Source organism: Panulirus ornatus, chromosome 2 (assembly GCF_036320965.1).
Source record: "Panulirus ornatus isolate Po-2019 chromosome 2, ASM3632096v1, whole genome shotgun sequence".
Taxonomy (NCBI): domain Eukaryota; kingdom Metazoa; phylum Arthropoda; class Malacostraca; order Decapoda; family Palinuridae; genus Panulirus; species Panulirus ornatus.
The window spans coordinates 64,165,350-64,176,788 of record NC_092225.1 but is presented as its reverse complement, the minus strand read 5'-3'; the positions used below and the strand labels follow the sequence as shown (position 1 = coordinate 64,176,788).

General features: G+C 42.4%; 1 protein-coding gene across 1 annotated transcript; it reads right to left on the bottom strand.

Moving 5' to 3' along the window:
- Positions 1–239: 239 nt before the first annotated feature.
- Positions 240–704, bottom strand: LOC139752228 (uncharacterized). Its single transcript, XM_071668254.1, has one exon. It carries the CDS (start codon positions 702–704, stop codon positions 240–242), a length of 465 nt encoding a protein of 154 aa, XP_071524355.1.
- Between the last annotated feature and the right edge of the window lie 10,735 nt (positions 705–11,439).

The window sequence follows — 11,439 nt, the reverse complement described above, 5'->3', positions numbered from 1 at the left end:
GGGCTACGATTTTTCACCTGCATAAATACTATCCTATCTGGGTAGGGTAGAGGCCATAGCACGAACCGAGGGTAGCATCACTTCTTCCAGTATCTCAAGATTCTTCTCTGCAGTGAAGCGCCCTTCAGTATCGGCCAGTTCCCATATCCCACATGGATGAAGTCATCCCCAGATGTTGCATGTGACGTGACCGCTTCTGACGACTCTGTAGATAATCTTCGGAGAGTATCTTATCCCATTTATGCGCCAGCAATGTTGCCTCCCACGCGTGGTGGATGACAAGATTTTTTTATCGGAGAATGTAATCTGTCTATATCCCGTCCCCAAAACTGCATATCTTCATGCACGTATCGCTGTGCGAAGCTTTGCCTCTCCATGCGGTGTTGCTCGGTTAGCTTTCCTTTCTTGACGGGATTCCTATGATGCACGCCAGCTTTGTGTAGTCGGTTTCGCACTCTGCTACAGATTGAAACTTGGAGTTGCAGGTCGTCCCAGAGAGCTACAGTAGTGGTCTTGGAATCCTCTGTTACTGCTGCAAGGATACGTTGATCTTCCTCAGCTGTGATATTCTTTGGCGCACCTGATCTCGGACGATCTCGTAAATTTCCCTCCTCGAGCCATATCCTCCACCACTTGTAAACTGTACTCTGCGAAACACCAAGTTCCAGTGCTATGTCAGCGGTGAACCAATCACCTTCCTTCATGCTGATCTACCTCTGCGAGTTAGTCTATCGTGAAGGCGGTCCATTTTCAATGATGACAAACTTGCTACTGCTGTCGAATGTAAGGACGGTTGGTTGGTTGTTTGGGTTTTAGGTTATCAATTGCCAGGGGTCATCGAGGCCGTCATCGTAAGTTACATCCACTAACCAAAAAGATCTTGAACACCTTTGGGTGTTGATGGTAAATCTAAGACCACATACGATCTCACTGGTCATGTGGCCCAGCGTGATTGTAAGGGCTGGTGCCAAACCATGGAAGTAAACTCCCTTTCATACCTTGGTTTCCAAGTTCGTATGAACAACACTGTTTCAACCATTATTTGAAGCCGAAACGTTGAATGATGATATGGGAGGGAGAGTTGGTATGAGCGGGTCAAGGCTTAAAAGTAAGTTTATGTATCACGATGAATGTCTGCAGGGAAGTGAATACTGAGTGACAGGTTCGCTGCTATAGCGTAAGATAAGTCGAGGTAAATGAATACCGTAGATGAGGTTATCATTGATATTGACTATAACATTCAGTGTCATTAAGCACTTTACTATTTCACAATCATTACTGCTCATTTTCCGTTGTCAATCTTTCCCTAACAACCCTTCAACAGTTATTATTTTCAGAACGTTATATTCCCGCCACCCTCTCCTGGTTTCTCACCCACCCCTCCTCACCCATCCCATGATCCCTCTCACCCACATGTGCCTTCAACCAGCATCGAACGTAGTCTGGAACTATTTGTGTTATATTTACCCTTTATGATAGAAAATTCACTAATGTCATACATCTAAATCATGACAATCAACTGGTCAGAGTTAAATGGACTCTATGTTCTTTCATACGTATTTCAACTTACTTTTCGCCCCCCAACACTGTACGACAACTGCGACGGACTAGCTCATGTGTAATTTTACAAAATACACAACGAACGTTTTATATTGAAATTCTGATCCACGTGTTTTATTTCCTCCTCTTCATATCTTATTACTACATGTAAGACAAACCTTCCCATTATGCATCGTTCTAATTGGCCAACTATTTCCTGAGACTTAAGGTTTTCTTTTATCAGGAAGGCCAACCCTCCTCCTTTGACTGCTCTTTTCCTTCTTACTGTCTTTTACCCTTCTTAATATATCGGGCGAGTTCTCATTTCGGCAGTAAGCTTGGTTTCCAGTACTCAAACAATATCAGGTGCGTTTTCCCTAATACGGTTCTTGAACTCCAGCTCTTCATCAGTTACTATTAATCCATCAGCATTGTATACATTACCTTCGGTCTGATTCTCGCATCATCACCTGCCACTACTGACCTCTGTGTGGTGCTGGCGGAAGCAGTCCGCTATTTAGGCTTCATTTGGTGTCGCTCGTTTTGTGAGGTCTGACTGACGTCTTTGCTTTCCTCCCTCTTTCCCTCGGTGCATCACGCTTGATGTATACACCCCACTGACCTCCAGCTTGTTTCTATTAGCCTGCCTCAGTACTTCTTGGCTATACGACTCCTAATCGAAAGCAACCATAACTAGCCATCCCCTTATGTCTTGATTATAACTACCAGTTCGTCTCCAATCTTTCTGCACAGGTATTGCCTCTGGCATTTCTATAGCCTTCAGAAATCTTTCATATCCCTACTCGCTTTGTCAGGTGTATGATCTTTCAATCCAGTGTATGGGTAGTGAATTTTATATTCGTATTGCCTCGTCAATTAACCATGTCTTTACTCCTATATGTTTACGCATACATACACCCAGCCTAAGCCAGATACTCCTTTAATATCGAGAACTGAGGAGGGGATGAACACCTGGGTTAGGTGTAGGCCACAGTCAGAATCCGAACCCATGCAGGTCCTACCCCGATCTGGCCAGTGCAGACTCATGATCAGTAATGCTAACAAGTACACGCGGGGACCCGTGTGTGTGTGTGTGTGTGTGTGTGTGTGTTATCATTAGCAAAAAACCTCAAGTGTTATGAAAATGAGTTGGTAATAATCCATAATAATTCCATGTAAATGAGACTTACAGCAACTACAGTACGGACGCATCGTACTGACTCTGATCAAGTTTCTGCTCCCATTATCTAGCTGATCTACTTCCACAGGTTTGCAGAGCAATGTCTGCATAAATACCTTACGAGTCTAAGTATTTCCAGTATCATTGGTACGTTAAGCTGGATCAAGTCTATTGAAGCTTGTCTAGTGCTTCCTGTCGTCTGCTGGTATACATATATATATATATATATATATATATATATATATATATATATATATATATATATATATATATATATATATATATATATATATATATTTTTTTTTTTCTAAACTATTCGCCATTTCCCGCGTTAGCGAGGTAGCGTTAAGAACAGAGGACTGGGCCTTTTTTGGAATATCCTCACCTGGCCCCACTCTGTTCCTTCTTTTGGAAAAAAAACGAGAGGGGAGGATTTCCAGCCCCCCGCTCCCTCCCCTTTTAGTCGCCTTCTACGACACGCAGGGAATACGTGGGAAGTATTCTTAATCCCCTATCCTCAGGGATATATATATATATATTTTTTTTTAAACTATTCGCCATTTCCCGCGTTAGCGAGGTAGCATTAAGAACAGAGGACTGGGCCTTTTTTGGAATATCCTCACCTGGCCCCCTCTGTTCCTTCTTTTGGAGAAAAAAAAAAAAAAAAAAACGAGAGGGGAGGATTTCCAGCCCCCCGCTCCCTCCCCTTTTAGTCGCCTTCTACGACACGCAGGGAATACGTGGGAAGTATTCTTAATCCCCTATCCCCAGGGATAATATATATATATATATATATATATATATATATATATATATATATATATATATATATATATATACATGAACACATCACCAGAAATACCATTAAAAATGATAAATTCTAAAGTTTCAGATTTCGAAGAACAAAATGAAAATATAGGAAGAACAGAGACATAACCTGAGACCATAACATGGAGAGTAAAGCAGGGCTGCCATTAGTCACCGGCCGTCGTTTATAAGGCCAAGACTAGATATGTTCCACGTGATGGATTCCAGCTCCGCTCTGTACAGTTTAATTAAAACATATAAGAGGGGGAACATGTCAGCATTCAGTGCAGGCCTCGTCACATAACGTAAGGTTCATAGCTTGTCTTTGCGCAGCAGCGATAGCAACCGCGCAAAGTGGCTAGGATATGTGGTCCGGTCTGGAAATTACGGAGACTGTCTGGCCAGAGTGAGCCATTTTGGCAATTGTTTCAGCTCTTTTATGGTCTATTCCAAAGGTGTTATTAAAGCAAATCTAACGGGAGGTGAGTTTTACGAATGGTATGATTTTGGAATAGAAAATGCATACAAACATGGGGTAATTGGGTTTTGATGTAACAATAACATCGGCACAGACTACATACGCTTAATTGCGGCTAAAATGTAGATTGACAAATAATATATAGATCTCTTGTAAACTAATGACCACCAGCGACTGGTTCATACACACACACACACACACACACACACACACACACTGACCGTTACTGACCGTCACGCATGCACGGGTTGCCTTTGTCAAACCCGCTTAGGTTCGAATCTTGGTCGCATTAGACCGTCCACAGTCCACCTAGCTGTTCATCGTCTCCTACTGGTTGGTCAATGAATTGGGTACCTGGTATAAGTCAGGGTGTGTGTGTGTGTGTGTGTGTGTGTGTGTGTGTACATACATACATGCATAAGTGCAAAGACAAAACGTATACAAAGTTAAGAGGCTGGACGACACGAGAATAAAACTCATTCCCCGTAATACATAAATAGTAGTGATACACACACACACACACACACACACACACACACACACACACACACACACACACACACACTCACACACACACACTGCCATTATACAGATCAGGGTAACAAATATGTTACCAGAGTTAGGGGTGATTATCTACAGGAAGGAGCTAGAGGCCATAGATTCAACCACCATGGATGAGAGAAGAGTAAAGAGTGACGTGATCACAAGCATTAAGATTTCAAACCACCTCTTCGGAAGATACATACAATAGTACAAGCTTGTAATTACACCCACAGACACACACGCCAACACACATACCGACACACACACACACACACACACATGTATATATATATATATATATATATATATATATATATATATATATATATATATATATATATATATATATATATATATATGTATATCCCTGGAGATAGAGGAGAAAGAATACTTCCCACGTATTCCCTGCGTTTCGTAGAAGGCGACTAAAAGGGGAGGGAGCGGGTGGCTGGAAATCCTCCCCTCTCTCTTTTTTTTTTTTTAATTTTCCAAAAAAAGGAGCAGATAAGGGGCCAGGTGAGGATATTCCCTCAAAGGCCCAGTCCTCTGCTCTTAACGCTACCTCGCTAATGCGGGAAATGGCGAATACTATGAAAACAAAATGTATATATATATATATATATATATATATATATATATATATATATATATATATATATATATATATATATTCCTATGAGTCCACGGGGAAAATGAAACACGAAAAGTTCCCAAGTGCACTTTCGTGTAATAATCACATCATCAGGGGAGACACAAGAGAGGAATATAACAGTCAGTTGATATACATCGAAGAGACGAAGCTAGGACGCCATTTGGTAAACATGTTTACCAAATGGCGTCCTAGCTTCGTCTCCTCGATGTATATCAACTGACTGTTATATTCCTCTCTTGTGTCTCCCCTGATGATGTGATTATTACACGAAAGTGTACTTGGGAAGTTTTCGTGTTTCATTTTCCCTGTGGACTCATAGGAATATCTTGATCACGCGCAAAATTGTGATCCTTTCCAATATATATATATATATATATATATATATATATATATATATATACATATATATATATATATATATATATATATATATATATTTTTTTTTTCTTTTTGCTTTGTCGCTGTCTCCCGCGTTTGCAAGGTAGCGCAAGGAAACAGACGAAAGAAATGGCCCAACCCACCCCCCCATACACATGTATATACATACACGTCCACACACGCAAATATACATACCTACACAGCTTTCCATGGTTTACCCCAGACGCTTCACATGCCCTGATTCAATCCACTGACAGCACGTCAACCCCGGTATACCACATCGATCCAATTCACTCTATTCCTTGCCCTCCTTTCACCCTCCTGCATGTTCAGGCCCCGATCACACAAAATCTTTTTCACTCCATCTTTCTACCTCCAATTTGGTCTCCCACTTCTCCTCGTTCCCTCCACCTCCGACACATATATCCTCTTGGTCAATCTTTCCTCACTCATTCTCTCCATGTGCCCAAACCATTTCAAAACACCCTCTTCTGCTCTCTCAACCACGCTCTTTTTATTTCCACACATCTCTCTTACCCTTACGTTACTTACTCGATCAAACCACCTCACACCACACATTGTCCTCAAATATCTCATTTCCAGCACATCCACCCTCCTGCGCACAACTCTATCCATAGCCCACGCCTCGCAACCATACAAAATTGTTGGAACCACTATTCCTTCAAACATACCCATTTTTGCTTTCCGAGATAATGTTCTCGACTTCCACAAATTCTTCAAGGCTCCCAGGATTTTCGCCCCCTATCTCACCCTATGATCCACTTCCGCTTCCATGGTTCCATCCGCTGCCAGATCCACTCCTAGATATCTAAAACACTTTACTTATTCCAGTTTTTCTCCATTCAAACTTACCTCCCAATTGACTTGACCCTCAACCCTACTGTACCTAATAACCTTGGTCTTATTCACATTTACTCTTAACTTTCTTCTTTCACACACTTTACCAAACTCAGTCACCAGCTTCTGCAGTTTCTCACATGAATCAGCCACCAGCGCTGTATCATCAGCGAACAACAACTGACTCACTTCCCAAGCTCTCTCATCCACAACAGACTTCATACTTGCCCCTCTTTCCAAAACTCTTGCATTCACCTCCCTAACAACCCCATCCATAAACAAATTAAACAACCATGGAGACATCACACACCCCTGCCGCAAACCTACATTCACTGAGAACCAATCACTTTCCTCTCTTCCTACACGTACACATGCCTTACATCCTCGATAAAAACTTTTCACTGCTTCTAACAACTTTCCTCCCACACCATATATTCTTAATACCTTCCACAGAGCATCTCTATCAACTCTATCATATGCCTTCTCCAGATCCATAAATGCTACATACAAATCCATTTGCTTTTCTAAGTATTTCTCACATACATTCTTCAAAGCAAACACCTGATCCACACATCGTCTACCACTTCTGAAACCACACTGCTCTTCCCCAATCTGATGCTCTGTACATGCCTTCACCCTCTCAATCAATACCCTCCCATATAATTTACCAGGAATACTCAACAAACTTATACCTCTGAAATTTGAGCACTCACTCTTATCCCCTTTGCCTTTGTACAATGGCACTATGCACGCATTCCGCCAATCCTGAGGCACGTCACCATGAGTCATACATACATTGAATAACCTTACCAACCAGTCAATAATACAGTCACCCCCTTTTTTAATAAATTCCACTGCAATACCATCCAAACCTGCTGCCTTGCCGGCTTTCATCTTCCGCAAAGGTTCTACTACCTCTTCTCTGTTTACCAAATCATTTTCCCTAACCCTTTCACTTTGCACACCACCTCGACCAAAACACCCTATATCTGCCACTCTATCATCAAACACATTCAACAAACCTTCAAAATACTCACTCCATCTCTTTCTCACATCACCACTACTTGTTATCACCTCCCCATTTGCGCCCTTCACTGAAGTTCCCATTTGCTCCCTTGTCTTACGCACTTTATTTACCTCCTTCTAGAATATCTTTTTATTCTCCCTAAAATTTAATGATACTCTCTGACCCCAACTCTCATTTGCTCTCTTTTTCACCTCTTGCACCTTTCTCTTGACCTCCTGTCTCTTTCTTTTATACATCTCCCACTCAATTGCATTTTTCCCTGCAAAAATCGTCCAAATGCCTCTCTCTTCGCTTTCACTAATAATCTTACTTCTTCATCCCACCACTCACTACCCTTTCTAATCAACCCACCTCCCACTCTTCTCATGCCACAAGCATCTTTTTCCGCAATCCATCACTGATTCCTAAATACATCCCATTCCTCCCCCACTCCCCTTACTTCCATTGTTCTCACCTTTTTCCATTCTGTACTCAGTCTCTCCTGGTACTTCCTCACACAAGTCTCCTTCCCAAGCTCACTTACTCTCACCACCCTCTTCACCCCATATATGTATATATATATATATATATATATATATATATATATATATATATATATATATATATATATATATATATATATATATATATATATACATATATATATATATGTGTGTGTATCAAATCCGACGTTACATATGTTATGAGCATGTATGGTTCCATGCAAAAGGATATTGTGCCACGTCACTTTTGAATTCAAAATTTCATTAGTAATTCCGGACAGAACTGCAGCGCCCTGTTGTTGAGATACCCTGACATGAATTTCAATAAAATTTCATATGAATTCACAAAGTAATGGCTAGTTTATTTTTTATTCTGGCGTAATGACATTTATTGCCGTACTGGCTGCATAAACAATCTGGGCTGGGAAGTGAACGTGTAGTAGCCTGGATACAGCAGAGCCAGGCTACACGAAGCTGTTGAACTTTAATGTGAGAACATCTTTTGTCTGTAAACAGAGCTGGATAAACGTTGGCAAGACCTTATACACAGGCCCAGTACTAGAGGCTAGATTATACACAGCTCACATTAGATTTACCGTGCAATACGTCACATATAGTAAGCGGGTAGGACTTATTATTTCCTAATTAAGAAGAGCATTTGATCTTTTTCTTTTTTTCTAATGGAGAGGTGAATGCCTTTAACAATAAGCTCTTAATGTAGAGATACATCTGTATCCCTCTGCTACACTTACATATATGGAGGAAGTCTTCATCATATATCCCAATCCTCTCTCTACAACCCAGTCTGACTACACACAGTGATATATGTACTTGTCAACCTCCTGTGTATGGCTCTATCACCTTGAAGTATAAGTAGGAGTAAACATTCAACCTTCCACGTGAAGAACTGAATACATCCACCTGTTTACGTATCTCAACACAATTATACACGACTTTAAGAGACGGGGCAGCACCAGCGTGAGGTTCTCTCGAGGTAACCAGGCCCACCGAGAGGGCGGGGAAGCCGGGGCAAAATCTTTGGGGCAAAATCCACGGGGCCATTGCGGGGCCCGGTGGAGGAGATGACATTCATAAGTGAATTAAGTGACCAAACAACAGACAACACACTTTAAGCGGTAAACAGATTTCATAAAGATTATATATTCTTTTTTCAAATTCTCTCTCTGACAAGGGCCTCTTCACTCCCCTCTCCGGGTCGGCCCTAGGGGGCCATATCATGCCAACCCATCTCTAGGGCCAGGGTCAGCTCTCGGTGACCCTGCTCATAACACACACAGCGTAATCTCAAATAGCAATCACGTTTGATCCAGTCTTCTCTGTATCTTTGCTGACTATCCCACGATCTAGAGACATTATCATACCCCTGTCTACTCAGGCACAATAGTATATTCCCGTTCGTGGATATATATATATATATATATATATATATATATATATATATATATATATATATATATATATATATATATATATATATATATATATATATATATACAGGAAGGTAGGTATATCTCCTCCGCTCTTCACCACGTCACGAGTTTCCAATTGACGTCTTCACACTGACATGCTCAGGGAGAGCCTCCTGCACAGAGACACACGAGTACACTGTCCTGTGTAGGCAGACACTGGTATATACTTGCCATCATCCGCATCTATGAGCTGGTGCAGTGATGGTCCTCCTCTCCCTCTCTGACAGACGTACTCCTCTCTCAACCCGACACTTACCTGTATATCGCCATCAAATATCAAAGCTCACAGATTAATGATTGGGTTTTCAGAATTCAGAACATGAAAACATTCGTACTCAAATTAATATTTTCACGGGCGATTTCATCCTGGTTTTTGCACTTTAAGTAGTAAAGAATTCTGGCGTCTTTCGAGATTGAAGATGAAATTGTAGGAAGAGTCTGACGCACCAGCATAAGCTGTCTTATGGGATCCAATCCACTGAAAGGCTCAGCGGAGGCTGGACCAACTTGTGTTATAGTCCGGGGTCACAATATACACATCAACGCCACTTCTTGGATTGTATGACGTTCATATTACGATTGTCGTGGTAGGTGCTCGATAGTTTGCTAGTGTGTCTGGCTTTTTATAGTAATAGCTACAGTGTCCATACCTCTTTTACTTGTTCTCAAAATTCCCGCGATATCTCATCATTTACAATTATCATACGTATATGTGTGCGTAGAATCCCTGTGGAATTCATTCTTTCTAAAGTTGCTCCATGGCAGCGCATCTCCTGTATAACTTTAGTCGGGCTTCACTTCCTGGTTGTCCTCGCCTACAGAGCAGATCTTCTCACTTGGTAACGTTATACTGCAGCAAACTTAGGTACAGCAGGGACGCATCTGTGTCAAAGAGCGCCACCCCTCCCCAATCCCTCGTCTCTCTCGCTGTTTCCGCGCGGCGGCTTCCCAGGCCCGGCCTGTCGTCCTCACTGCTGAACGGTCCATTTTTCTCGTATTGTTCCCGGGACAAAAGACAACAAATACGGGAGGAAAACAAAGCGAGGAAGTTTAAGGCCTTCCTCGTGTCACAGTGACTTGCTCCCCTCCTCACCCTAGGGAACCATGGTGATCGAGGGATCTTGAGAATGCCACAGTGACCTGGTGACGTTAGTAATGCCAAGTTGACTGGGGTGAGCATAGTAAGGGCAGATGACCTGGGGATTTTAGTGGTGTCACGGTCACCTGTAGGACCCTAAGTAAAGCCAAGGTGACCTGGAAGACCTTACGTAATGCCCAGGTGACCTGGAGGTCCTTAAGTAATGTCAAAGTGACCTGAAGGCCTTTAAGGCAATGTTAAGGTGACATAGGGGACCTGATTAACGCCAAGGTTACCAGGGCCCCGTTGAGCAACAGCAGCTTGGGGAACCTTATAGCTCCTACCACAACGTTCGTCCAGCCCCTCAACCCTCCAGGGAGCTACACACTGATTCGGGTGACACTTCGGCCACCTCTGAAGGCATAGTGGCCCTGGGGGACCTCATTCAATCATCCCCTTAGCGCCACAGTGTCTTGGTTGACGAGGGGAAGGACCTACCATGACTTGCAGGGATTTGATTTACCCTCCCCTTTGCACCACAGTGAGCTAGTGGGTTCCAGGTGGGAAGGACTTGTGATCTGGGAACCTCAGTGTTACCCTCCCCTCCTGCCACTGGATCTACAAGGCCTTCGTTGGGGAGAAAGATGACTGATCAACCTCACCCACCGGTGTCATGGGAACCTGAGAGCACAGGTGGGGGAGGAGCAGAGCGAGTGTTTTCTCTTTTCTTCCCTCTACCAGTGGGTGCTTGATTATGCACCCCATGCTCATCCCGTGAGCGGTAGCGCAAAAGGAATACAGAGCACACAAAGGGTCTTTGTGAGCTGATGATTATAACATGAACTGTTACAAAATTGGTTCATTACATGAGCTTACAATCTTTCAGGTAGTAAATCTATCTACTAAGTGTAAAAAAAGTGGATACAA

What these genes read in the sequence shown, in the direction of transcription:
- LOC139752228 (XM_071668254.1), bottom strand. Translation starts at nt 704, where the DNA reads ATGAAGGAAGGTGATTGGTTCACCGCTGACATAGCACTGGAACTTGGT.